The 26380-nt window shown below is 53.3% G+C and overlaps 4 protein-coding genes across 4 annotated transcripts; 2 read left to right on the top strand and 2 right to left on the bottom strand.

The window, feature by feature from the left end:
- Positions 1–1160: 1160 nt before the first annotated feature.
- On the bottom strand, positions 1161–5314 carry J4E79_010481 (uncharacterized protein; the record flags this gene model as incomplete). The annotated part of the gene is made up of 5 exons (XM_049359318.1): positions 1161–1378; positions 1543–1824; positions 1879–3848; positions 3900–4646; positions 4692–5314. The coding sequence occupies 5 exons, from the start codon at positions 5312–5314 to the stop codon at positions 1161–1163; spliced, it is 3840 nt and encodes a 1279-aa protein (XP_049206129.1).
- Positions 5315–7599: 2285 nt separating this feature from the next.
- On the bottom strand, positions 7600–8710 carry J4E79_010480 (uncharacterized protein; the record flags this gene model as incomplete). Its single annotated transcript, XM_049359317.1, has 2 exons — positions 7600–7695; positions 7751–8710. The coding sequence occupies 2 exons, from the start codon at positions 8708–8710 to the stop codon at positions 7600–7602; spliced, it is 1056 nt and encodes a 351-aa protein (XP_049206128.1).
- A 12137-nt stretch (positions 8711–20847) lies between these two features.
- Positions 20848–21861, top strand: J4E79_010479 (uncharacterized protein; the record flags this gene model as incomplete). The annotated part of the gene is made up of 2 exons (XM_049359316.1): positions 20848–21502; positions 21560–21861. The coding sequence occupies 2 exons, from the start codon at positions 20848–20850 to the stop codon at positions 21859–21861; spliced, it is 957 nt and encodes a 318-aa protein (XP_049206127.1).
- A 1338-nt stretch (positions 21862–23199) lies between these two features.
- On the top strand, positions 23200–26085 carry J4E79_010478 (uncharacterized protein; the record flags this gene model as incomplete). The annotated part of the gene is made up of 2 exons (XM_049359315.1): positions 23200–23728; positions 23951–26085. 2 exons carry the CDS (start codon positions 23200–23202, stop codon positions 26083–26085), a joined length of 2664 nt encoding a protein of 887 aa, XP_049206126.1.
- Positions 26086–26380: the final 295 nt, after the last annotated feature.

Raw genomic sequence — 26380 nt, 5'->3', positions numbered from 1 at the left:
AGTCTGGGTTATGGCTGGTTTTTCGGGATGACTCGGTGTTCCTTTACTCTCTGAATCTCTCTTCCGAACAAACACACTACGGAAAATGGAATGAATGGAATGGCATCATGGCTTCTTCACCTCTTTTTGGATCGGTGTGCCGGACACTGTCCATATTAGCGTCTGGCGCCATAGGGCAAATGCAATACCACGTCCTCACGAACACCGGAAGAGCTTGAGCTCACATGTGTGTGTACAGCATTGCAAAGGTCTGTGAGGTATTGCGGCGAGAGAGCCAGGTTGACATTCCACATATCATGCCTGTCGCAAGTAGTCCAGACAATGGCGGCATATGCAGGCATCCTGACGAGTTGCCCAGCATGTACAGAGCCGAACCAAATGATTGTACCACTGCGACTGATGCCTTAATACTCCCTATCGTATGCCACCTCGACATCGCAAGAACTCCACTTGTCTGGAACTCACAAAGAACCCCTATCATCCGTACGCGTGATGTTAATGTATGTGCCGTCATCTCATCTGTGCAACAACCCCTTTATGCGCGACACCATCGTGATGTACATCACAAGCAGAGAGGTGGCGAAACCTCGTGAGCCAGCAGTATAAATGTCTTCTCCTACCTTATCATACTACTACCATTGACTTGACAGACGTCTACAACAGGTTTTCGTGTCCTCCGCTGCTATCCTGAGTACGGATCTTCCGCATACGACGGCCTAACAAGTGCTCGGATGTCAAAGGCACAGTGCTTAAGTACCTTCTGGGTGCCGCTCATGATGGTCGTATATCTATCAAGAGTGCCATGTAAACACCTTCACATGCACGGAATTATGATAGTAAGCGCAGAAGCGACTATTATTATTACGTATTAGACGTTATCTTCGGCGCCGGGAGGGAGTATACGTGTACAAGTAAACCAACATCATCCCATCAGCCATCCACACGCCAACACAAGAGCAAGTGAAAGCGTATTCAGCAGATGCTCCATTATCGACAATCCACCAATCTCCCATCTCCTACTACAAACAAGATACCCAGACTCAAAGCACAATACAATCCCTAAACCCTACTCACAAGAGGGAAGAAGTATGCCATCTGGTATCCAAACACCCCGCTCCGTCATTATCATCATCATCTTCATGTTTCTTCATCTTGGTATCCTAGTCCAAGACCTCCATCATCGAAGCTCTCTTCTCCTCGTCCTCAACCAACATGCAGCGAGCGCGGCAGACGTCTTCGACAATATCGACGACCTTGCGGAAGCTAGAGGCGGCGCCACGGGTTTGCGTGAAGCGGGCGAGGCAGAGGTTGGCGCGGCGTCCGTGTTCGAGTACCACGAAAAGTTCAATGACGAAGGTTACGGGCTTGATCTTGAGGTCTGTGAGGGAAAAGGTGTTAGCATGGATTTGCGTAGGTTGTAGAAGTAAATCGCAGCATTACATCGCCATACAAGCTCGGCTTCGAGCATCTCCACTTCGAACCGCCAGTGTTGCAGACGCTATCCGCTGAATAGAAGACACGCTCGGGGTGGTGGGCACTTACGGTTGCTCTTGTCAATGCGTGCGTTGATCGAGTTTGACGCGCGGTCCAGCGAGACGTCTTGAACGCCGAACCGTTGCCAGTCGCGCAGCAGGCGAACAAGGTCCTGACGAACTTTGCCACGACCGATCTGGAAGCACAGCGTCTTGCTGGCAGGCTTGATGTGGAGGAAACGTGATAGCCAGTTCATCTGCATTTCCGGTGGACCAGTACGAGCTGTATCGTTATTGTTGTCAGAGCTGATGTCGAAGTTGGACAGGATCGACGATGAGCTGAAGTTGAGTCCTGGAAGCGTGTTAGTGTTTGATCAGCGATAGAAGTAAGAAAGAATGAACTGACCTCCAAGTTCCATTGGCTTCTTGCCCTTGTCGTCCTTCTTCTTGCCGAAGAAGGCGAAGAAGCCTTTGCGAGTCGAACCATCGCTCTTCGTGGCAGCTGAACTGGTGTTACGCATGGGGAATTCGCTTCCGCTGCTACCATCTACACCCTTATGATCAAGCTTCTCGCTCTCAATGTTCGTGAATGGTGCACGGTCAGCTTTGATGCGGTCATCGAGACCCTGCCATGCCTCTGGAATCTGGAGGAGAGTGTTTGACTGCTTCTTCTTGACTTGGTTCTCCTTGTTCTCTTGGTCGCGCTCCTGCTCGCCAGTGTTGCGACGGAACCACAGCGACTTCTTCTTCTTAAGCAGCGTGTTCTGCTTCTGGAGAACGGGAGTGGCCTCGTTCGGACGTGGAGCTTGCAGATCGTGCTGTCCATTCTCATATGATCGAATCAAAGGTACAGCAGGCACCTCGTTAGTCGTATTCGTCTTCAAGCTTGCACCACTGCGCTTGCGGATGTTCAGAGGCGCGACACGGGTGGGTGATCCGTCGACGATACGGATAGTCTGCTGCTGCTCGGTTACCACACGACGACCAAGTGGCCTGACGGGGTCAGTGACAGCTCGACGTTGGGGAACATGGGTATCAAACCCATTCCCACTATCGGCCTTGACTTCCTCCGGGATGGCGCGCAGGGGTTGACGCTCGGGGGACTTCGCTGGAGCAGAGACTGTACGCTTGCCTCCAACCCCAGGCACCATCAAGCGATCGAGATGTTCAAGAACCTCGTTGAAATGTTCAGTGGTATCGTCATCCTCGTTTTGTCGTCGAGCGATGTCTGCACGCGTCTCCGCCAACTTTCGCTGCAGGAAAGTAGTGGGTGTCTCGGCGGGAGTTGGTGGTAATGGCCGCTCTCCAAAGAGTAGCTTAGCACCTGGGGTAGCGGCCAGAGTACTGCCACCTGAGTCGCGGGTATTGGAGAACGAAGTTGGAGGGCTATCATATTGCGATGCATCGTGGTAGGCATCTGAACGAACGCTTGAGCCGACTGAAGAGCGGTTGAAGGCCTCTTCCATAACTTTACCCAGCTCCATACTGACCTTCCGAGCCTCTCCTTGGATGTACTTGGTAGGGCTCTCTGGCTTGCGGAGCTTCAAGCGCGGCGTCTCTGAGCTCATACGAGCTCTTGGCCTAGGAGTTGACCGAGTCGTGCTTGTCTTGATAGACGGACCATACGACCCAATAGACGTATGAGGCCTATGAGACATGTAGTCGGCACAGGATCCAACCTCGGTCTGCCAACTGCTAGTTGTCGCTGCTGAAGTGCGACGATCGCGCAGATGCGAAAAGCTCACACCTCGCTTACCCATACCAGCGGATCGAGCAGCAACAGGTGGGCTACTAGGCCAGTGTGAACTCGCGATGGACGAACGAGACATGGAGCGTCGCTGTATCGAAGGAGCGCGATGAGATGGTGTACTCTGGTTGGAAGGCGTGCTTCGTGAAGAGCCGCGGGACAGTGCGGAACTACGCTTAGAGTTGTTTCGCAGAGCTTGAACGCGTAACGAGTTTCCTGTATGATGCCCCAAAGCTGTCGTAGGACGAAGCTTTTCGCTGCGACCGCTCTGTCCCCGATGAACTGTGACATTCTGGTTGAGTGGAGCGTCCTCGGGAATAGGGACGATAGGCTGTCGCGAGGCTCGGTATGGGTCGTAGCTAGCTTCAGAGACAGGCGACTCGTAGAGGCTGTGCTTCGAGTATAGATGCTCATTGTGCATAATGGAATACGTGGACTGCGAGCGCTTGTGAGCGTTGAGGTTGGTAGGAAGCTCCTCCATGTCCCTCCGCGTGGGCGAATGCCGCGTGTTATGATGATGGTCGCTGTTGGAGTGGGCTACGACATGGTGTGCGTCCGGTTGGTAGTTCTCCAGTTGATCGGTGTGGTACTTTAGAAGTGCAGAGTAGAAGTACTTCTCTTGGTTTGGCCTGCTTCAGGTATTAGTAAATGCACATGAAAACAGTGAGGAGGCTGCTTACTCTTTACTCAACAACTTCTGGATCAGGGTCTCCTCCTTCTCACTATGCCAGAGTGTACGCAGGTACCGCAATATCTCGCGGTCAACGGAAGTGCGTTCGAGAGTCGTCCACTCGGCGATGGCAGGAAGGGGACCAGTCCAGTAGTCGACGTTGACATTATCTCCCACGAAATTCAGCTCTTGCTGATACTTGCGCAAGAATGGGTGATCCCATATCTCATCGATAGAGATACGACGATTCGGATCAGCGACGAGTATCTTCCCGATGAGGTCTTGGGCCTCTCTAGAGATGCTGTCTGGCATGACATACTTCGCCGCGGCAATATCGCGAAACAGGTGCTTTAGATCGCGCTCATCGCCAGAATAGTTGAAGGGAGGGGTGCCGGTAAGAAGGACGAATAGTATGACGCCACAGCTCCATACATCTGCCTTTCCTCCGTCGTATGATGTAGTCTTGATAACCTCTGGTGCTGCATAATGAGGACTACCACAAGGTGTAGTGAGCTTCTTGCCGACAGGCTGTAACGCAGCCATGCCAAAGTCAACAAGCTTGACATTCATGGTCTCTCTGTCCAGCAGGATGTTCTCGGGCTTGAGGTCGCGGTGATGGATATTTATACGATGGCAGTAGATCAGGGCTGCGATGATCTGACGGAAGATATGTACGGCGTGGATCTCGATCAAGCCATGCTGCTCGTGGATGTAGCTGAACAACTCGCCGCCTTCGACGAACTCCATTATGAGGTAGCTGAACCATGTTAGATAAGTAGTTTGTTATCGGTGGTGTACTTACAGCTCATCGCGGTTCTCCCAGATATCATACAGGCGCACAATGTTTTGATGATCCAGCAGCTTCATGATGCAGATCTCGCGCTCCAGGCCAAATGGGATGACCTTGCCGTCGGGATAGAGTGACGACTCTTGCTCCGCGATAAGGTTGGCCAAGCTCAAAGCGCGCACCTTCTCGGCTGTAGCCTTGGAGATGATCTTCGCAGCACCATATTGCCCTGTGACGCTGTGCCTGACAAGCCGCACACGCGAGCAGCCACCGCGTCCAATAGTTCTACCCAGCTGCCAAGGGCCAATGTGTGTTTTGCGGCGGCGATTTGAGCTGGAAGCATTGGTACTCGCATTGGAAATCTCCGAATCGCGCTTCGACTTGTGGGGACGATCTTCATGGGCTTGGACGGCGGACAGACGCTTGTTCTCCGGTGAGACTTGTTCGTGACTGACAGCAAGGGTGCCATTCGGAACTATAGACTCGTTGTGGGGAAGTGGATGCGGCGACGAAGACGTGTAGCTGTTGCGTCGCTTTTCATTCCCTCGCTGGATGCGTGGGCCCTCATTTGCGCGGTTCGTGCCGTCACCGAGCGCGCGTCGGCGGGTTGGTGGGCGGCCATGGAAGCTGGAATCCATGTTGTGGGTAAGGGCGTGCAGTGGTCAAGGTGGAAGTCCTCGAGTAGTGCAGCTGCTATGATTACTATACAAGGGTGGAGGAGGCAAGAGATACAAGACGATAAGGTGGGTGTCCAAGAGCGTAAAAAGCTTGCGGTGTGTTGTTGGGTAGTCGGCGTTGCTGTAGTGGGGAGTATCAGGCCAAGGCCATGACGGAGATGTTATGTGTTTATCGCTGTTGACACTGAAGGCGCTCGCCCGATCGTTTGACCGCCAGCGAGTCCGTAGACGGAGCCGGTAAGGGAAAGGCGGCTAGATGTGCAATGCCAAGTGAATCTGCTCTCGCTCCAAGAAGCTAACAAGTAGATGGATGCATACAATGGGACCGGCTATGCAAGTGTCGATGTTGGAAAGAAATGTTTGCAAGGGAAGTGCACAGACTGGACCCTGTGGAAGCGCCATCGGATGCAAACGCGGCGGCAGCAGGAGCAACATCAACACCAGCCACAGCAGTGGCGATGAGCTGAAGAAACAGGAAGGTGTTCCTCTACCATAATGAGACGCAAACGAGACTTTTGGGGTGCAGCAAGCCATTGCGCTGAGTATCATGAGAACATTGTCGTGATCCCAAACATGATGAGAGAGCTAGGGTGACTGACCGACTCACGTCAACTAAGAAAAAACTAAACTTTGGAACAGGTCTGCAGCCTACATCAACATGAAAACATTCAAAGTAGGTGACGTAACATTGATGTAGGCTCCAGACCTAGTCGGATTTTTCTTGTATGAGGTGCGCTGAATAGAAGAAAATAAGATGAAGGGAGATGTGTTCCTACCGATACATCGAAGTTCTTGAAATGGCGTTCCGTTTACCTTGCGCAAAAGGTGCCAGCAGGTCTTGCTCGCGAGCGTGAAAGATGGCCTATAACATACTCCGTACATAGGCATACCAGGAGAAATCACACGAGGAAATCGTAACAAGAGAAAGGCTATAGCAAGGGTTGAAGCATACAGACGATGGGGTTTCATACTGAAGGTGAGCAGCGCGTGCCTGATAAGAGCGTGAAGTAGGTACGGTACCGCATTACCTGGAGGGCGTCAATTTCCCCGTTGAACGATTCAGTCGCGCAGCAGATCCGACATAGACAGCAGATGAGATGAAAGCGCATCGTGGCGAGGTGAAAGCGTGTCCCGCTTCGCGATGAAGTGAGGTGAAGTAGAGGGGAGGTTTGCAGTCGACGCGCCGTGCGCGTCTTCCAGCACGTCCACGTCCGTGCCAAGCCCAACCCGAGCCCACTCCCAGCCCCCGGAGCCTGCCGAACCATTCGTACCGGCAATGTGGTTCGCACCTCTTTTTCGCTGCACTTAACCGTCTTGCGTTCCTTGCACGAATCAAAACCTTAATGCCGCGACCACTCCTTCAGGAACATAATGCAGATGATATATGCCAGTGATGCCACACTTAACTACATGTACCTACGGGAACAAAGTGAAGCACATCACACCCGATTCACACCGCAAGTTCGCTGGAGGTTGCGCAGGGGGTGTTGACTCAAGTCGATGGACTGGATGGATGTGGGTGAAAGCGAGTTCACGGCGTAGTAATGCATGTAGGTAAGAATTTCAGGTAAGTCATGATGTGGTATTTTTGCTGGTAGCAATGCAGTGCGCGCAGTTTTGACTCCGCACCGCAAATGCAGTCTTCCGTAAAAGCGAAGCGAAAAACAAAACCCCCGGTGTACAGTGGGTGTTCCACTTCGTCCCTGAAACATTACACCCGTAAGCAAGGTCGGCGTAGAGCCCCCTTCCCACCCTGGAAAGGCACATGCAGGCGTCCGCACCGACCGAACCATAAGCTTCCGACCACCAGTTTCCTGCAACGTTGTCCCATCTCTAACCCGAACGACAACAGAAGCAATGCGGTGCCAACTACATACAACCATCGACAACCGAAACGCGCGTGACCAATGCAAATATACCTTCATACATACACAGCGCGATAAAAACAACAAGTAAAAGGTATTCGCGATCCGCCCGAACAAAAAGTATGTCCCGTAACTCCCCTTTCCGTTCGTTCGTTTCCCAGGGTAGTCCAGTGAAGAAATAATAAATAAGCGGACGTGATAAAACATGCATAAGTCGTAACCGGAACGATGCCTTTAGCGCAGGCGACGTGCGCGAGAGGGATATAAGACAGCGTATAGGAGGAGGTGAATAAGTAATACAGAAGAAGTAGAAGTGAAAGTAGGAGAGGCCGAGGACTCTCCATCGAGTAAGAAGGGCGATGGACGACGGCGGTTCGGCGATCAGTGCTTCGAGTCCTCGATTTTGGGCGACGGGGTTTCGCGTTTGGTGTTGTCGTCGGCGGTGGCTTTTCCACATCCCTTAACGAGTATGTGTCGCTGTTGATCTGTTAGTATTTGTTCGCTCGGTGTTCATTGTAGTGACAAAACATACCTTGAGCGCATCCTTCCGCGAGAAGCTCTTGTCGCAGTGATTGCAAGGGAAGGGCTTGACAGCAAGATGGATCCTTTTATGCCTCTTCAGGTCGTGATTCCTGTTGAAGCTTTGGGGGCACTGATCGCACTTGAACGGCCGGTCGTTAGCAGCAGGCTGTTGGTGTTGCGGGTGGCCCATGAAATGAGGCATAGCTGCTGCGTGACCGCTGTTAAATCCTGGCATCATCGCAGGGTGGCCTCCGACAAGTGCCAGTCCACCGTTGGGGTTCTGAACGTTGGAGAAGACGGGTGCTTGGCTACCGGGGTATTGCAGCGGTGGCCTTTGTTGATATTGGTAGGGTGATTGCGCAGGGTTGTTGGAGGGTATCGATGGGATGGAGCCTTGGGATACGGCGGGTGACATCCGATGCATGGATCCACCAGCGCTGATGGGGCTCTGTTGCTGGCTTAATGTGGGAGATGGGCCAGTAGAATAGGGGAAGTTGGAATGCTGGGGAGTGCTGGCTGTGTGGTAGCTATATGTTGGAGTCGGTGGCTGTGGTGGCCTGAAGGAGTCCTGGCTAAGGGCAGGCGATTGTTGTGGTGCCGAAGAAGAGACTGGTGTTTGTGCGCTCATCATCTGTTGGTGGTGGTGTTGCTGATGTTGATGCTGGGGTTGTTGATGTTGATGTTGTTGGTGATGTTGTTGTGTGGATATCGAGGGCATGCTCGCTCCGTTGGACGAAGGCGTAAAAGGTGGAAGTTGCTGGTTCATCTCATATGGTGGCGGATTCAGCCCTTTGCCCAGTGAGTCTTGTCGTCCAAGCTGACCTTCGCTGCGCGGTGGAGCAAACATACCTCCACGGGCTTGGCCGTATTGGTTCTGCTGTTGATGATGTGCAGCCGGGTACCCGTAGTGCGCAGCCGATCCCTGCGCTGGCGGGGAGTAGATGTACTGCTGCCCGTTGGAGTATGCCATTGCTGTGGAGTACTGTGCGCTGCTTGTAGAGACTCCTGATGAGCCTATCACATCACTGTGGTGTGTATTTGGCGGAGTCAGAAGATTGCCAACGCTGGCTATGGTAGTCGGAGCCTGTGATGACTGAGATGTGGTGACGGTGTTGGTGAAGGGATATTTGTGCATGGGTGGTGGTGGTAGCTCAAAGCTGCCCAGTTGCTGGGCGTGAGGCCTCCGCGTTGCAAAGCTGGGAGGTACACCCATTGGGTCAGACCCAGGATGCATGGAAGACGGATGAGCCACGGCAGCAGCCACGTTGGCGGTTGTGTTCCGGGTAGGTCCTGATGACCTCCCTGCTTCAGATGAAGGAGGACTTGGTAGGGATTGCAGTTGTGACGCTGCAAATGGTGGGTTGTAGTGAGCACCGGACCAATACAACCCACGTGAAGGCTGAGAATCCACGGAGGGCAACGAGCGATCCGTAGCTCAAAGGCGTAATGTGAGAGGTAGGGGCTCTAGTGGAGAGGGACAAGGTACAGATGATATGCAGGTAGTGGAGGGAAAGGGATCTTGTAAAAGGTCCTCCCAGTACACAAATACCCGCTCGGTCTGTGGATTCGCGATGGTGCTCCGGGTCTAGTCTCTCGTCGCGTCAGACGGCTAATCGCTGCTCCGTCCTTTGAGATGCTGCAATCGAACGAACGGCTCTGGCAATGGTACCTGCGCTGGTTCAGGCGGACAGTGATACCGAAAAACGCACGTCTGGCCGCAAGTGCTCTAGAAAGTCTCAGTGACTGCGCGGTGTTAGTGGTGCTCGTCGTCGCAGACCGTAAGAGGAGGGCGTACAAGAGATCAAAAGCAGATACTCGTGGAACTGTGGTGTTGTTCAACACGGACTGTTCGGTAGGGCCCGGATTCCTGGTTGCGCAGACGTGGTGCTACTGAGGCTGTTACACGGGATGTGTATGCGATTGTTTGGGGCTAAGGACACTGAGTCGTCTGCTATGACGGTGCTGGTGTTGTGGTCCGAGGAGGATGGTAATGCTCCAGATTGGCTGTGGTGGTTCTGCCGTTACTCGACCCAAGGTGCTGGGTAGTGGTATTGCAAGATGTGGTGCTGTGCGTTGACGATACGGCCCACTGATCCTTTGGCGGGGAGGTTGAGCCTTGTGAGGTGCTGGTGGTGGAGTTTGAGGCGTGTGGAGCGGCGATCACTCCTTGTTAAGCTCGGGACCTGGCGCCCTAAGAGGAGCGATGGCGGAGAATGGCTGGAACCTTGGTGGACTAAAGGCTTTGTTACCGCGAGTGAGTGGAGAGCGGTAGCCCTCACGTATATGTATGGCGGGCTAAGGATGTCAGGGTAGGTGGGCTCGCGTGGCTGACTGGCGCGCTGGGGCTTCAGGAATATCAAGGGCTCAACCAGGCGATAGGGTCCGTCCAAGCGTTTTGAGGATCTGGATCGGGATGGGAGATGAGAATTAGCTCGAGAGCACGCCTCAGGTGAGCGGGCGGGAGCGCTATCCACAGACGCACTTTGTCACAATAAGGCAACGCAAACGAGGCACGGCAGAAGTAATGCGACGAATGAATGACAAAACCACACCGTTCAGGTCCAGTTTAGAGAACTAGTCGAGCATGGGGCCGCACACAACAATGCATTGCCAGGGGGTGAAAGCACCCACCGTAGCCAGACCCTGTCCGCAGGCCATCTGTCGGAGTCTGCTGGCGTGCGGGACGGCTTGGACCAGCAAAGTGGAGGAGCAGTCGCTTGCGCCGGCCCGTGAGCTCTGAGGACGTCTGATTATCTCATATCACACTTGCTGATGGGCAACGAGGAGCATCCCCGTGCCGGCACTTGTTTCGACCCTCGTCGATTATGACGAGTAGTGGCGCAAAAGGAAGAAATTGGGTAGGCATGCGGCTGCTCCCCTGACCCAGACTCGCGGCACGACAAGAGACGGGCAAAGGACGAAATGCTTTTGTCTTTCCCAAGTACCAAGGGTCAGGAGCCTACTGGCACTCTAACATGCGTCGGGACTGGCGCCAACAGGACCTGGGAGAGCCTGTGGGCGCACGGACATGGTCTGGCCCAAACAGTGCCGGGGCAGAGACAAAGCACATTCAAAGACGACCCTTACCTGGTTTGCCCAAGCTCGCCGTTGCTGGAGGCCAATCGCCGTTACTAGCAGCGCTGATCGCAGAGGTAGTCCGGTCGGTGGGTAGCAGAAGCGCTATCCAGCAGGTAGGACATGAGCGCTTCCGTCGCAGACCTCATCACGCTGCATTCAGCGTCAATCATGGTCTCGCGAGAAACAGACAAGAGGCCAGCTGGGAAGTGCTTATCCCTGCAGGGATTCCAGTTCGGCGACCTAGGTTGCGACCGTGCTCCAACCGCTCCACGAGTTAGCTGACGACATGGCGCTCTGAACGAGCGGGCTAGCGCTAGCCGAGATGGAGCATGACTGCGAGCAGCACATGATGAAGCGATGGGCTACCGTGCGCTTAAGCGGGCGTGTTTCGACGGCGGGATGAAAGAAAAGTGGGAGGTGTGCTCGAGTGTCGGATCGACCTGGCACCCGTTCCCTGTAGGCGGTCATGGCGCGGTTGACCAGTTGCGGAGCAATATCAAGACAGTCAAGGCGTCATTCCGGGAGGCTGCTGTTGGCCCCGAAATGTGTAATCATGGGCCACTGAAGGGTGAATTGTCGGGCTAAAATTAGACGTGCTGGTATATTGCCTGCGGCACGTGTGCATCTGAACAGGCATGGTGCAATAAGCAGAGCATTCGATACCCTGCTCAACTCAATCTCTCTGACGCCAGACCCGGCGCACCGTCGTCGTACATTCTGCCTAGATGGGTGGATCTCCACGTGGAAGTGCATATTCGGTCCATTTTGCGCGCGTCTGGTGCCGTCTTTTGGGTCTTGGAATCTCCGTCGCTGCAGCGTGTGTCGCAGGCAGCGGCGTCGAGCGTCCAGCCTCTGCGGAAGCACAAGGCGCCGGCGGCTTCGCGTGACAGCTGCTGCACGATGTCGACGCATCGTGGAGGTGCTCGCGAGGCGTCGACGATGCATCTGGCGGATGCTGTGTCGTCGAAGCCTTTCCCAGCGGCCTGGTTTCGCCAGTTGGCGGAGTGGCGGAATGACATGGCTACAAGGAACTGGGGACGACTCCGCGGTCGATCGGGCTCTCGGTTGTCTGCACGCCAGGCCGTGTGGTAGTTGGGCTGATGCCACAGACCATTGTTTTGGGGCAGCCGCTGCGAAGCCATGCCCGTTGCGCTGCGGTGCAGGGCCAAGGCCCAGCAGAGATCTCGTAGCCGCAGCCGATGGCCGGCTCCTTCAGCGCCCTCAGCGCCCGCAGCGAACTGGAGAGGCTGGTTCGGTGGCTTGCTGCTTCTCCCCGTCTCGGGTCGCGGTAGGCGTCACAACGTGGACAGCCCTGGCCATGTGTCTGCTTCCGATGGAGCCAGGATGCCGAGCGCTGACAGCTGCTGCGCGACAGAAGGTGCAGAAGGAAGCAGAAGGAAACCCGTCACATTGCATCAAGCGCTCCCTTTCATCTCAGCGTGTTTTGTCCCAAGTGACGGGGTGGGCATTTTCGTGTCATCCATGGCGCGCCTGCCCAATCACCCCAGGCCGTAAGCGAGGCCTCCGCGAAGGGCAGTCGCGATCTGAAGCTGACCGGTGGTGCCTTCCTATTGCGCTTGCACCTCACTCGAGTAGAAACATGCGGCATTCACTCCTCACCTACGGCACGCGCCCTAACCCCGTTGCAGAAAGCCATGCGTCGACAGCATCTAAGCAGCCGCCGGGATCGCCGTCTGGCATGGCTATCCCAGCGCGCCCCAGCTGCAAATTATCCCCTCTACCGGTTCTGCACGCTTCGCTGATCTAAACGACACGCTATACGTGCGTACGGTACCCTCCAACCCCACCCCATCGTCATCATCTCAGCCTTGCCAGCTCAATCTCCGCCCAGGTGCCAGCTAGATGACGCCGGCTGCTGTGATCCCACGGTACTTGGTACGTCGCCGCGTGACCAGCGACGCCAGACTTGCCCTGCACCGCACCGGCCGTGTCTACCAAACACCAGTCCAGACCACCAACGTCCGCGGCGGTCACCTCCGCCAGTGTGGCCGCGCTAAGATCTCGCCCGTTCGACTTTACAGATCTCAGCACAAGCGTCTCAGGCGTTCGGGGTGCCCGTGGCCCACATTCTTGGCTTCGTCACTCGCGGGCTGCAAAGTCTAATCAGCGCACCGACTCGCTAGCGCAGACATTGTGCCCCTTCCCCGTCACGGCCCAGCCCTGGGACGGAAGTGCTGGTCCTCTAACCGACGACGCCCACCCGCACGCCTGGGACCGTCTCTCCCCACCACCCAATCCGATCAAATTACCTTTCGCTCTCGCAATCTGTTCCATCAAACCGTCGGCTACCGACCACGGCCGCCGCGTTTGGAGCCGCATTTAGTCATTGCCCACGCTGTGCGGCACAGTTGCGGCATCAATTCTCCTCGTCACTAGGAGTAAACTCTGTCTCTCTTGCACATTCCAGTGTCTTGAACCTACCAAGACTACTACATGCGCCGTCGTCTTGTCGCATCCTCATTGATTTCTCATCGTACATCCCGTACAAGGTTTACCACTCGGGGATGTGCATATCCGCCCACGTCGGCAATATTTGACCGGCCGCACCAAGTTCATCGTGATCTGAAATGACATCTTATGCACCCCACGTTATCAGAGTTTACAGCTTTGTGTTTGGGCTCGGCACCTTCTCCTGCGTGCTGCAGCCGTCAGCGCAGCCTTCCCAAACTCTACTACGCACATCCCAGCACCGCTAGGCCTCCTTGACTCGCCAAACCCTGCCCTACACGGTGTGCTCAACGCAACTCTGCGTCAAAGCACGTTTGGGCTGCCCCCCTTCACAGCGCTCCTGTCTAATTACCAGTTCGTGCCATCACAGCATGATTTGTCTTCACCATGTTCCCCGCCTACGCTAATCGCAGCTGGCCATCCTTCAACGTCTGGAGCCTCAGCCGCCCAGCTCACCTCGCTCAACCCGACCTCGCTCTATCGCTGTCAATATTCTCCGTTAGCGCTCTATCCCCATCTCCCCGAGCATAACACCGCAGAAGACTGTTCTGTTAAGAAACGCGTCTGTGCTGCGGGTATTGAGGCCGTCTTTGGCCTGCACGACTGTACCTGCGTCTGTGATATACAGTAAAGCACAAGTCTGTGTGGCGCCGCCATCATCTACACTCCACATCGATGATCCCGTTGATCGTCCCCAGGAGCGTTGTGCTTTGCCTGGATGAGCGCGCCAGAGGTCGTGTCCGCTAGGCCCGACGCCCAGCGCCCGCAAAGCCATCCCGTCTAGAGGTGCGCCACGCATCCATGATGCACGCAGGGAACACCGTTGTCGAGGTTTTCCTTTGTTCGGGGCATGGCCTACTTTTGTCCTAAGCTGCTGCCGTTGGAGGCTTTCGTCCCCAGGCCCCGAGGGTCCAGCCAGAGCAGACCCTCCATGACTCGTCCTTGCCCGCGCGCTTCTTTCATCAAATCGAACGAGCATACGATAAGCTGTTCACGGAAGAACCCACTGATGCTATGTTCCAGGCGCTGACTCGATTTTGACTGTCAACCAACACTGACGTGCGCACATGGAACGCGATTCGCTCTCTCGTACACCTGCCCTCGTTGCGAGCGCACCAGCCACTAAGAAGGATCTATTCAGTTATTCTCGCTTGTCCGCGCGTAAACATTGGTGGATAACTTCTGAATTGGAGAAGCGCCAATGATGTGGGCCGATGTTCGCAACCACGGAAACCTGCTTCCTATGCTCACGCATTTTTTCTTTGCATGTCGCAAGCCAATAGTAGGTGATCCACCTCCAGCATGTTTCACTCTCTATCTTTCATCGAGGGGCATAGGTACAATCGTTTTACGTGTCCAATACCCATTACCGCGCGTACTACTCAATGGGGGGCCCATCTCGCTTAGCAATACGAGAAAACATCAGACCATAGTGGCCTTGTGCTACAGCACCTGTCTGCATGCAAAGTGTTCTCGTCAGGCCCAATCACACCTTTCTTTACTTTTTCTCGACTGCTTTTACCGTCCTGCAATCTTCTGGCCCCCCCTCAACAACAAAACGTCCTGGTTCGTAGACTCGCAATTCGTCCGATGCGGACTGAACAGCATACACCAACTGCAAGGCATCTGTCTGATCGTCGTCAAAAAGCACCAGAAGATCCACCGGCTATCTCGTGATCCTCGAATGAGATTACCGAGATCTCTACCTGGAATGTCAAGGTCACACAACGGTGCAGATATAACAAGATGGCCTTCTATCACACGACGTCAAGCTCCCAACTACCAGTCTTGTCGCTGATGCTTACTGCAGCTTACGCTCCTACATGCATCCACTTGACAGCGTAAGCACTCCCGTCTGACAGCCATCTCTGGTACGGCAGTAAGGGAGATGCGGCTATCTTTGGCCCGCCTTAGCCTGGTGTGCTTGATGGTAGTGTGGCTTGCCTGACTGCGAAATGCATTCGTCGTCAAGCATCGAACGTAGAGATCGCCAAGGGACGGCTTACGCGCGATTGGGGAGTGTGTACTGCGGGGCGAAACTGGTCGTGAGAGAGGGCGCTTCCCGTGTGCACTCCAACTGAAGGCTTTGCTCGAACTACTGCGCTTAACTGTTGGGTCTGTCACCTGTCAAGCGTATCGACGGGTTGTCGTTTTGTTCTGCATTCGACCAACTACAATCACGGGCGGCAAGAAGCTTGAGATGCTAGTATTTGCTGTGATGGCGGGCCCCTGACAGCTGATGAGGCCTCCGTATTGACCGGACACGGCGCCTCACCCTTTGGCAGGGGCGTGTACACCGATGGGCCTTCAGAGGCGGCTCATACTGAGACTATGTCTCTCCTTACAGACCGGATGCGTGAGGTTCCTTCTGACCGATCACGTACATCTTCGGCCGTCTTTACGAGATGCATCCTGTTCGCTAGTCTTTATCATCATCGTATCACACATGTACTCAGCTTACCCTGCCTCAAGACGGAGTTCGGATGCTTCGATGCACACATGTCCTCCTTCCAGAAGTAGGTGCATATCTTGAATTGCCAATATGTCAATAGACGGACTTCATTGTCTGACTGTCTGATCTCGCACTTGATCACTAAACGTAGCCTCATTTCAACAACACCTCCGGACATGTGACGTTGCCTCAGAGCAAGTCCTCGGCCATCCGTGCATTATACGTCTTCTGAATCCATGCGTTATACTGTACAAACCTCCGTATTACTACGTCACTAACTTCGTTTTCTCGGCCTCAAGACTACCCAGACTACGCAGCCTCGATTGCGGAGATGCCAGAAGGAAATCAGCAGTGTGCATGAAAGCTCCCACCAACACCCCTCTCGGTAAACGCCACGGGCCCAACCTCAAGCTTCCGTTCAGGTTGGTGTGTCGGGGTCGGAGCGTCCCTTCCACCGTCACCGTGCCATGACACTAGCACACGCCACAAGCTCGCCGGGTGGCAACATCATAGCGACTGTCCATGCGTATATCCTCCGATGCAAAAGCTATGTGATGGTGTATGCGCATGGATAGCTGTGTTTATGCGCATGAGTATGGGTGCGTCATGGGATGAGTTTTTGTGCTTTTCGCAATTCATGGGATTGTGGGATCGAGATCTCAAAGATGGTGTTGGTAAATGATGTAATTTGAAAACGAAATGTCTAAACCGGCAGAACTGGACAGACACATGTAACTATGGGCTCGCGATTTGAGAGTGCTTGGACTTTTGATTGCGCGAATCTCATGTTCCTGTTTGGTAATGGTTTTGCAACTCTAGACTGCTCAACAGGCATTCAACGATGGTTTTACAACAACTGATTTTGTTTAGACTTGGATGGCTATCCCATTGAAGAGAACAAAGCGGTTGTGATTCCCACGGTCTCTGGTGATTTGGATGGAGATACATGGGAAACCCATGTATCGACCCGTTACGTGTTTTGAGAAGTCTGGAGGCAGGTATGTGCGAGCGCACACATCTACACATGTTCAAAGTCGAAATAAATTTTGAGGAGTCGTTGGAGCAGACGAGGCAGCAACATGAACTCTTCAATCGTGCTTTTTGATAAAGTCGGCTGCACGAGGAGTGATGAGAAGGGTGGCCATGGATAGTTGAGAGGTATTTATACCCCAGAGATCTTCATCGATTTCCTCTCGAACTTTGAAACATCTTCGTAGGAGTATTTTGACCACAGAGAAGTCATCACTTTATCGCATCGCTGTTTTGGTGGTCTTCAACTCACAAAGCCATGGAGGTTAGTCGGGATCGCTTGAGTCCGGATATTTGCAAGTCTTTTCTCTCGACCCAGGACATGGATTTCCAGGGTGCGTTTTTTGAACTTGGTGAAAGCATCTCAAAAGCATGATATCTCTGTGAAAAGTATGGTCCTCTCGTCTGCAAACTGGACACATACATGTTGAGTGGAACCATTTTGACAATTTCCAGGGAAGGAAGAACATAACATCACTTTGATGTCTTTTTGGAGCAGAATGGTAGTAGATGGTGTAACGAAGAATAGAGAGGAAGCTTCGGGTGGAGTTTATATATTGGCTCAGCAACGCTAGCTAGAGCTCATGTATTCGCAGAACGATCGGCAGGACACATAAAAGTCTCTGATCAGTTTTTTGGAGTCCTCCAGGGAAGTGGACATGCAGTCTTTTTGGTCGAATTTTGGAAGTATGATGCTTTAGTGGTATTGTAATGAATAAGAATGGTGAAAGGACTGGAACAGTGAGTTTATATTGGAGCCGTCATTCTGGAGCCCTTTGAAGTCAATCGATGGTCGAGACGCTCCCATGAACTCTGCAAACGCCCGTTTTGATCTCTCAGGGGCGAAGGAACATGAACTCAAAGTTATCAAATTTTGGAGAGAGGTAGCAGAGACTGAGATACGAGGAGAATGTACCCTCGAGGGGAAGGTTTTGTGCAACGAGAGGATATTGCGCTAGCTGCATGTCGTTGGCATGGTGGTAAAGTACGTTGACTGGAGTACTCCATTTTGAATGCCATCTCATCTTGAACTTTTCGCGGTCGTGTTCGCAGTACGCAATGCTCGCTCATGATTAAAACTGTAACTCATATTTCCACAACGCTCATCTTCAAGACAAGACCACCAACCCAACCGCGTGACACCCTCGATGACCCCCTTCCTCCCACCTCCACTCTTCCGATATCACCCATCCAATCCAAAAACCAGGTCCCCCCTCGCAACCCAACCTTCCTCGTACAGCCTACCGTACCCATACCCTCAAATCTCATGCCAAACATCGCATCTAAACGCTTCACTCAACCGCCACCCACTACCCATCATCTCCGACCCAAGACACCAATCGGAGTCCACGGCCCACCCCTCACACAAACCCGTTGCCTCACTTCCACCACCTGCCTCCACCGTACAACCTCGCACCTATTACGCTCATATCTCGTGAAACCGTGGCCGCCTTTGTGGACTCATGCATAACACCGCACCAGACTTGATGGGCGATACGGAGTGAAGTGGCACGAGATCGTTTGTGTTACCGTCGGTCAGGATCGCTGGGAATGGTGGAAAGCACTAGAGTGAGAGGCGCTGGCGCTGGCGTATATGCTCGAAGCGGTGAAACATGCGTGATTTGTGTATTTGTATGTGGGTGGGTGGTGCAATGTGTTTCGTCGTGTTGCTTTTGCTTTTTGGGGATGGGTGGTGCGAGATATATTGCATGGTAGGACGAGATTTCGGGGGATGGCTGGGCCACTCCGAGGAGCGATGGAGCTTGTAAAAGGGTCATGACGATGTAACTGTAATTTCGTTAGTTGATAGTGTAGTCGCTTCTTGTAGTCGTGGTTCCATGAACTGAGTAGCTGTGAGGTCTCATTGATGCTCCCGATACGATTGAAGTATCCAGGATGCTATTTCTACATGCTGGTAGCCCAGTGTAGCTGGAAAGCTTGACCTGAGAGTGTCAAGCTCATGGTCAACAGCTTACACTACTATGCGGTATCTTTGGTAGGCCATGTGAGGCCCCTATAAAACCGATGGTGTTGTTAGTCGGCGAAAGGTGTTAGACGCTGACGCAGTATAACGGTCGTTCGTACCACCGCATTGAGCTATCGTCGGTAGCATCCTTCCGTATGTTTAACGACACCAACGGCATCGGAGACATATACTCGCCGGAAAGCGGATTCGGAGACTTCTTCCCATCTAGCCTACCTCTTCGCCCACCGATAGCTCCCGTCTTGCAACGACAAAAATCCGCGCCGGTCTCCTTCTCGTACCTATATCAAACAAAGTATATGTAGCATTGCGCTTCACTCTGAGGATCAACTTACCCTACTCAACAGCTACACTCCAACCCCACCTTTTGCACTACCAAGACCATCAACCATGACCGAATCCTCACCTACCAGACCTCCTCTTCCGGCGTTCGACCCGCAGAATTGTCAGACGTACGCAGCGAGTTGCCACTGCGGTAGCGTACAGTACTCGGTCTTGCTCTCGCCGCCGCTGGCCCAGTGGAAGGTTGTATCGTGCAACTGCAGCATCTGCACGCGGAACGGCTACTTGCTCGTGTACCCCGAACGGTCGCAGCTACAAGTAAAGAGCGGTGAGGACATGTTGAGAGACTATTCCTTTGGTGTCAAGAGGGTTCTGCATAGGTTCTGTAGTAGGTGTGGGAGTGCAGTCTGGCTTGATCCTAGGATGTGCGAGTTTGGAGATGCGCCGCCAGATCTGCTAGGGATGAATGTATGTGGTGTCCGTCCCATGAGGGTGTCAACGCGGAGGGTTCGAGGCTAACCAGAGCAGGTTCGCATGTTCCATGGTGTTAAGGCGGAGGAGTTGGACATTGTCCATGTTGAGGATCGGAATCCATGAGGTTTAACACATGGGAGGATGTGCGGTATCAGAATCTACGCCGCGGGATAAACGAAGACATGCATGCTCTTGGCCGCGCAAGATTTTCTGCGCGAAGCGCAGCTATTCGCGATGTGCTCTGATCGAAGTGCATACAGCTTTACCAAATACCACAATATACCAAAGAGTGATGTATTGTGCTTTGAGTCTGGGTATCTTGTTTGCTATCTGGGTTCCCCCCCTCCCCTGTACACCCTGCCTTCCTTCTGCCTGTGTGATAGTGCACCAAATACTTGGATAATGATAGAGTTTCACTTTTGCATGTTAGTATATCTGCGTGTATCTGAACATATCTGTGCATACCTGTGGTTTGATGAACGTCGGGAATGTCACCGACACTGAGCCTCCGGCAGCATTCAGTCCTTGACATACGTGCATCTGACCGCCGTTATCACGGCTGCGGCCCTGAACTCGAGGGGTCACCATATCTGTGGTGACATCTACTTACTTTAGCATACCTTCATACATATTGTGCACATATCACTTACCTCGCGGATGCGCGTTGTCGAGAGCTTTAGAAGTCAGATCGTGTACCTTGATGATGGCGGTGTGGATGATGATGAGCGAAGCCGCAATAGCGGCGAACTTGAGGGTGTTTTCTGATGGCATATTGATCGGTATAGATACACCCTGGCTGATTTGGATAGGTGGTGATATCGCGTGATGGGAAGTGAAGCTGGAGTGAAGTGTAAGAGTGAGAGAGTGAGGTTGCAAAAGGTGAAGGTTGTGTAGTTTGATATGCACCGAGCTAGCAAACGGACGGTGAGCAAACGCCCGCGCTCACACCGTGTTCTTTGAGCATATGCATGAAGCAAAGAAACATGTTGCGGAGCTCCTGATATTTTGGAGAGAGGTAGCAGAGACTGAGATACGAGGAGAATGCATCATTGAGGGAAAGGTTTTGTGCACCATGACAAGACGCGTGAAGGCCTCAATAGTGAAAATATGGAGAGTGCTTGCGGTGCAGGCATCGTCGCGTTCATAGCCCGAAGACGGCGCGCACTTGGTGATGGTGTTGATGAGGCAGGACGCGAAGTCCACCTGTCCAGGTGTTCGTCAATGCCAAGCCGCTAACCTTCAGCCTCGGTGAAGTGATCCCTGCCACCAATTCGCGATATCTCCATCATCGAAGCTTCCCAAATCTCTCAGCAATTGCTACCTGCAGCCGACGGTCAGCATGTCACGAGCGCGCATTGTTCTCAATCGCGCACCTTTCAAACAATCCTGCCAATCCGCCAGCCGAAACTTCCGCTCCGCCAGCTACCATGCGCATCGCGATGTTCCCCTCCCCCTCCAATCCCGTATCCGCTGGTCATACTTCTGGTACGCCAGCATACTCGCGCTCGGCATCACAACTGGTCTAGGTGCTCGCCACTTTGCCGCGCCTCTCGGTCTCCCAGAGCCCGGCTCAAGAGAAGACGAAATCATCCTCGACTCTCTGCGGCGCGATATCGATGCTCTCGAAATCGTGCAATCTTTGCGCTCTCAGTCATACAACCTACATACCGACACAGCGCTCCGGTCAGGACCGGGAATAACGTCGTCTCCTGGATCAAGTCGGAAGATATCAGCGTACAAAGGGTGGCTCGAGCTGGATCTGGACTTCGGGAGAGAGAATGAGGGCAAGAAAGGCATATTGGGCGTCATGAGTGGGACGCGAGGCTTGGGCGTACAAAGAGCATTCTGGAGTGCCGAGACAAAAGAGATGGTGGCTGTGGTCTGGATAGGAGGAGGAATGAGTGGGTGGCCCGGTGTTGCGCATGGCGGGGCTATCGCAACCATCTTTGAAGAGATCATGGCGAGGATGGTCAGAGGTCCAGATGGCATTGTGGGTGTGTATACCGTCTCCAGCAACTCAGAGAGTGGCCTCATACTAACACTTGAGATAGAACCAGTCCACCGTCCAGACTCCCTCAGCCTGATCTACGCCAAACCAACCTACAGCCTCGACTTCTACATCCTCCGTGCCTCCTTCTCGAAACCTGACCTCCCCCAATCCGAGCCGCCGCCAGAACCCGAAACGGAACCTACAAAGAGCTGGTTGGGATGGTTGTCACCGCAGAAGGATCTGACGAAGAAGACCGACGCGTCGAGACATAAGCAGGAGATTGTTGCGACGCTGGAGAGTGTCGGTGGGGACCTTTGTGTCAAGGCCAAGGGCACGTTCAATGGAGGTAGCCCCATGGTCTGAGGGGTTGCGGTGGCACCTCGTTCAAGGAAAAACCTGAACACCCTGGAGCCTACGTTGACGTCAGATCATCTATTTTAGATGATTTTGTCTAGATGTAGGCTGCAGGCCTGTTCAGATTTCCTCTTGTATAAGGTAGTGCCCTCGTACTAGTGATAAGATAAGAGAAGGCCCGAGATGGACGGAAGGGATCTGACTTGATGGGATACTTGAGAGTCGACACGCAAGCTGAGATACCCAATAGCGAAATGATGAGACCAAAAAGGTCACAAGAGATGTCACGATACCTGGGCTCGCAGCACGTCTGATCAAGCAAGAAACACCGCTCCATGTTACAAAAAGAGACGGATGTTCACTTGCATGGGCAAAAAGGAACAAAGCAGACCCCTCACCCTGCACATGCCGCGTACCACAACAATCAAAAAGATAGCTTCGAGGTCCACGCCTACATTTCAAGACCTGGGCAAAAAGAACAAAAACATACAACAGCGGGGATTCGCTAGTGGTCACCCACCTAACTACTAATCCGCCGGTACAATGCTTGTATATGGCTGAGCGGACGGGAAGCGTAATTCTCATTGTCCTATGGTCGTATGTGAAGGAATGAGCAATCTGTCTAATTATCTACTCTCGTACCACTCCATACTTCATACCGCAAGTTGAGTACGACAAGCTCGGCTCTTTAGCCTTGACCTGGGCCCCGTACTGACCTGGACACAGACACAATTTCAAGTCTTGTTGACACGTTCAGAGATGCTTCTGGTACCGAATGCTCGTACATGAAGGCACCTTCACCACGGCTCCCATAGTAGCGCGCTAGACCGGCACTAACGCAGGTCAAAAAGTTTAGCGCAGCGGCCCTGCTGCCTCTAGAATCTATACTACCACCGTGTACTCAAGTCGACACTGTAATGTTGATAGATTGACTGGAGTTTGCTTCCTGGAAGTGATTGCCAAATTAGGCGATCCGTGAATGCAAAAAGATCGCGCTTGCTACATCGGAACGTGCTTGCCTGGTGGCTAGTGGCTCCTGCTTCATTGCACCTACCAGCACCCGCCAGAACATGCTTCCATGGTTCAACTCACACTCACCACCCTGTTTGCACTCTTCACCTCTCTCTCTCGCTGCTGTTGCCTAGGCCTCTGCGATGCTGCGTCTGGTCGCCGCACTCCACATCTGCACCCCGACGACATACTGATCCGACTATCCTCGCTCTCTCCCAACATTCGTTTCCCGTATCACGGCCAATCACGAACTCCGGTCGGCCTACCGACACCCCGAACCATACGTTTACAAACGACAACACGACCTCGAGATCCGTTCTCACACGACAAGGCGATATGTATCTACCACGGTGCGCCCAAGCTTTGTTGGCAGCTGGCCTGCTGCTATTGTCTCCGGCCGGCTCCGTCAACGTAGACGAAGACGGTACGTGGGTGGTTGGAATCATCGATGGCGACAAATGGCAAGTCAGAGACGACAGACAGCCATCTCTCTACACTGCCGACTATGGCGACTGCCTAGGCAAGAGCGCCATCAACGTTACGCGATTCGACGCAGCCTACTACAAAGACAACATGACCATCATCTTTCACCTGGAAGGCGAGACTGGGCTCCGAAGAGAAGACATTATGATGAATATCGGCGTTTACGCGTACGGCGAGAGTCGATTCGACCTGACCTTCAACCCTTGCGACGCCAACATACTCAGCGCTTGCCCCGTCAAAGCCGGCGTTCCGATCGAGGCGGCGGGCATCATACCGATCAATCAAGACGACGTCGCAGGGATCCCAGAGATTGCGTTGAGCATTCCCGACTTCGAAGGCCAGGCCATCCTGCGACTGTTCTCCAACTCCACACAGAACGAGGGTAAGTAGCCGCCACGAATAGCTCTCAAGATATCTTGCTAACTTATTACTAGTATGTAGCTCCCTAGCTATGCTTTGCCAACGCGGTGCTCAGACATCTTACTATTCGTATTCGTGCTAACAGCTTGACAGATCGGCTGTTTCGCGGCCCAGATCACCAACGGCTTCACATTCCAGCAGAAGAGCTCAGTGGGCTCAACGTTAGGGCTCTTCACTCTCATAGCCGTCGTTTCCTCGTTTGCTACAGCCGCCTACGGATCCAACATCGTCGAGATGCGCAAGCATTACGCCCATTCGCTGTCAGTGTCTGTGGTCTTCGCGGTATGGCACCACATCTTCTATAGCGGAGCGCTCTCGGTGAACTGGCCAAGCGTCCTCGTGGCCTTCTGGAGCAACTATGCCTGGGCTGGGGGTATGATCTACTCTGAGCCAATGCAGAACACGATCAACGATTTCATCGGCTCGAACAAAGGAAACACATCGCATGTCGGCGCCGCGGGTACGGGCGAAAGCAATCCTCATCTTGGAGGAGGGGTCGACATCCACCAGATATACAAACGAGGAGTTCTCCCTCAGGGTCTGAATCTCCAGTCTGCGCTAGCAAAGCGCCGTCTCATCGACGCGAGCACCGGATTCAAATATTACGGACTGCCCGTAAAGCCTGGACTGCCACTCCCGGGCAACTATTCTGGATTCGCTGGCACCCTTGCGACGGAACACATCCCAGCAAGCAACGCCTTCATGACCGGACTGCTCTGGTTCTTGATCTTGGTCGCATGCGGTGTTGTCTCTGTACTCTCCCTGAAAGCTGTCCTCGAAGGCTTGAGTAGCATACGCATTGTCAAAAAGCACCACTTGGCCTCTTTCCGAAGCCATTACCTTGCGTTCGCTCTGTCGACCATCCTGCGGACAATATTCATCGGATTTTACATGCTGACATTCCTGGCCATGTTCCAGTTCTCCTACCTAGCTCTTTCTGGTCCTGTTGCAGTCGCTTGTGCCGCTTTCTTTGTCATAGTCTTTGGCACAGGCAGTATCGCCGCCTACGCTTGTTTCTCCAGACTTCGGATCGGCAAGTATGCCTCGGAACCCGATCGACTAAACGTAGTCAAACGAAGATTGCACAAGATCATTCCATGGTTCAGCATTTCCAGAAACAGCAAAAATCCGCGCTCCGAAGACGAGACCTACATCGGTTCAATTCCTTGGTGGACGATACACGCTACGGCGGATACCACATCAATCCATGATGACGAGCGGTACACAACAAAGTTTGGTTGGCTAGCCTCTCGCTACAGGAGGACTCGTTGGTGGTTCTTTGTCGTCTGGCTGTTCTACGAATTCGTTCGAGCATGCTTCCTTGCCGGCGCATCGACTCAGCCCTTCGTCCAGGTCTTCGGCCTACTTGTCGTTGAGATTGTTGCCTTCATCGCCTTCACTATCCTTCGCCCCTTCGAAGGACAGCGCCTGAACGTTTTGGCCGTGTATCTTCTCGGCTTTAGCAAGATTACTACTACAGGTCTTTCGGCAGCCTTTGATACACGGTTTGGAATCGCTCGTATCCCTACAACCGTTATCGGCATCATCATAATCGTCATCCAAGGTCTCTTGACGGTGGCTGTGATGGTTTTGATCCTGGTCGGCGCTGTCTCAAGCTACCTGTCCATCTTGCGGAACCGCGAACAAATGGCGCCGTTGAGCTGGAACCCGATGCGTGAGAAGTACTTTGCGCATATCGATTTCGCAGTGCAAGACACTCCGCGACCACGTGCGGTGTCGATTAACTCGATGCCAGAGTTGCCGAAGACACCGTACTTTGAAGTGCGACATGTGAAGCGGATAGCCAAGGTTGAGGACGAGGATGACGAGTTCATGCGAGAGATGGACAGCGATCATGCGACATCCGAACTCTTGCTGCCTGAGCAAAGTCACGATACTCCCACAGACCGGCCCGCCCAACGGCACAGGAGTGCAACTCTCCAGTCGCAAGCATCTTACTCAAGTCTACCCAAGGCGGCTCGCCTGCATCGCCCCAACTGGAGCAGACACGGGTACAGCGATTCGATGAGTCCTGGACGCCACAGGGCTTTGAGCGAAGCTCATATGAAGACTCCCAAGCAAAGTCATGAGACGATCGATACGTATCCAAGTCCACTTGGCATTCATCCTGAGGGGCCCATGACTCCAGCTCTTTCTTCTTCGGCGCTCTCAGACGCAGGCAATGTCGTCACCCCGGATAAGCAAGCAACAAGTCGAATGAGATTAGTCTCACGATCGAGCTCGAGGCCCAGACTGGATACTAGGATCACCGAGGAGACTACTATACCTCCCGTTCCGAAGAACAAAATTGCAAACTGAGCCCAGAATCATACGGAGCAGTCATACCACCGACATCAACAGCAGCAGAGACCTAAACGCCGAGTACATCCTCATGCAACAGCTTTCGATCAGCTTACCCAGTATGATGCGACGGTATATGAAGACACGTCAACCAAGAAAAAAACCGAACAGGTCTGCAGCCTACATCAATCTGAAAACCTACGAGATAGGTGACCTGACGTCGGCGTATGCTCTTGACCTGTTCGGGGTCTTTCTTGTATGAGTTGAAGAGCTCAACGAATTCCCGTAAACATCGCATCGATCATCGAACATC

The sequence above is a fragment of the Alternaria viburni genome (genome assembly GCF_023758015.1).
Source record: "Alternaria viburni strain BMP 2772 chromosome Unknown scaffold_31, whole genome shotgun sequence".
NCBI lineage: Eukaryota > Fungi > Ascomycota > Dothideomycetes > Pleosporales > Pleosporaceae > Alternaria > Alternaria viburni.
The sequence above is the reverse complement of the archived record's forward strand: the minus strand, read 5'-3'. Positions and strand labels throughout refer to the sequence as shown.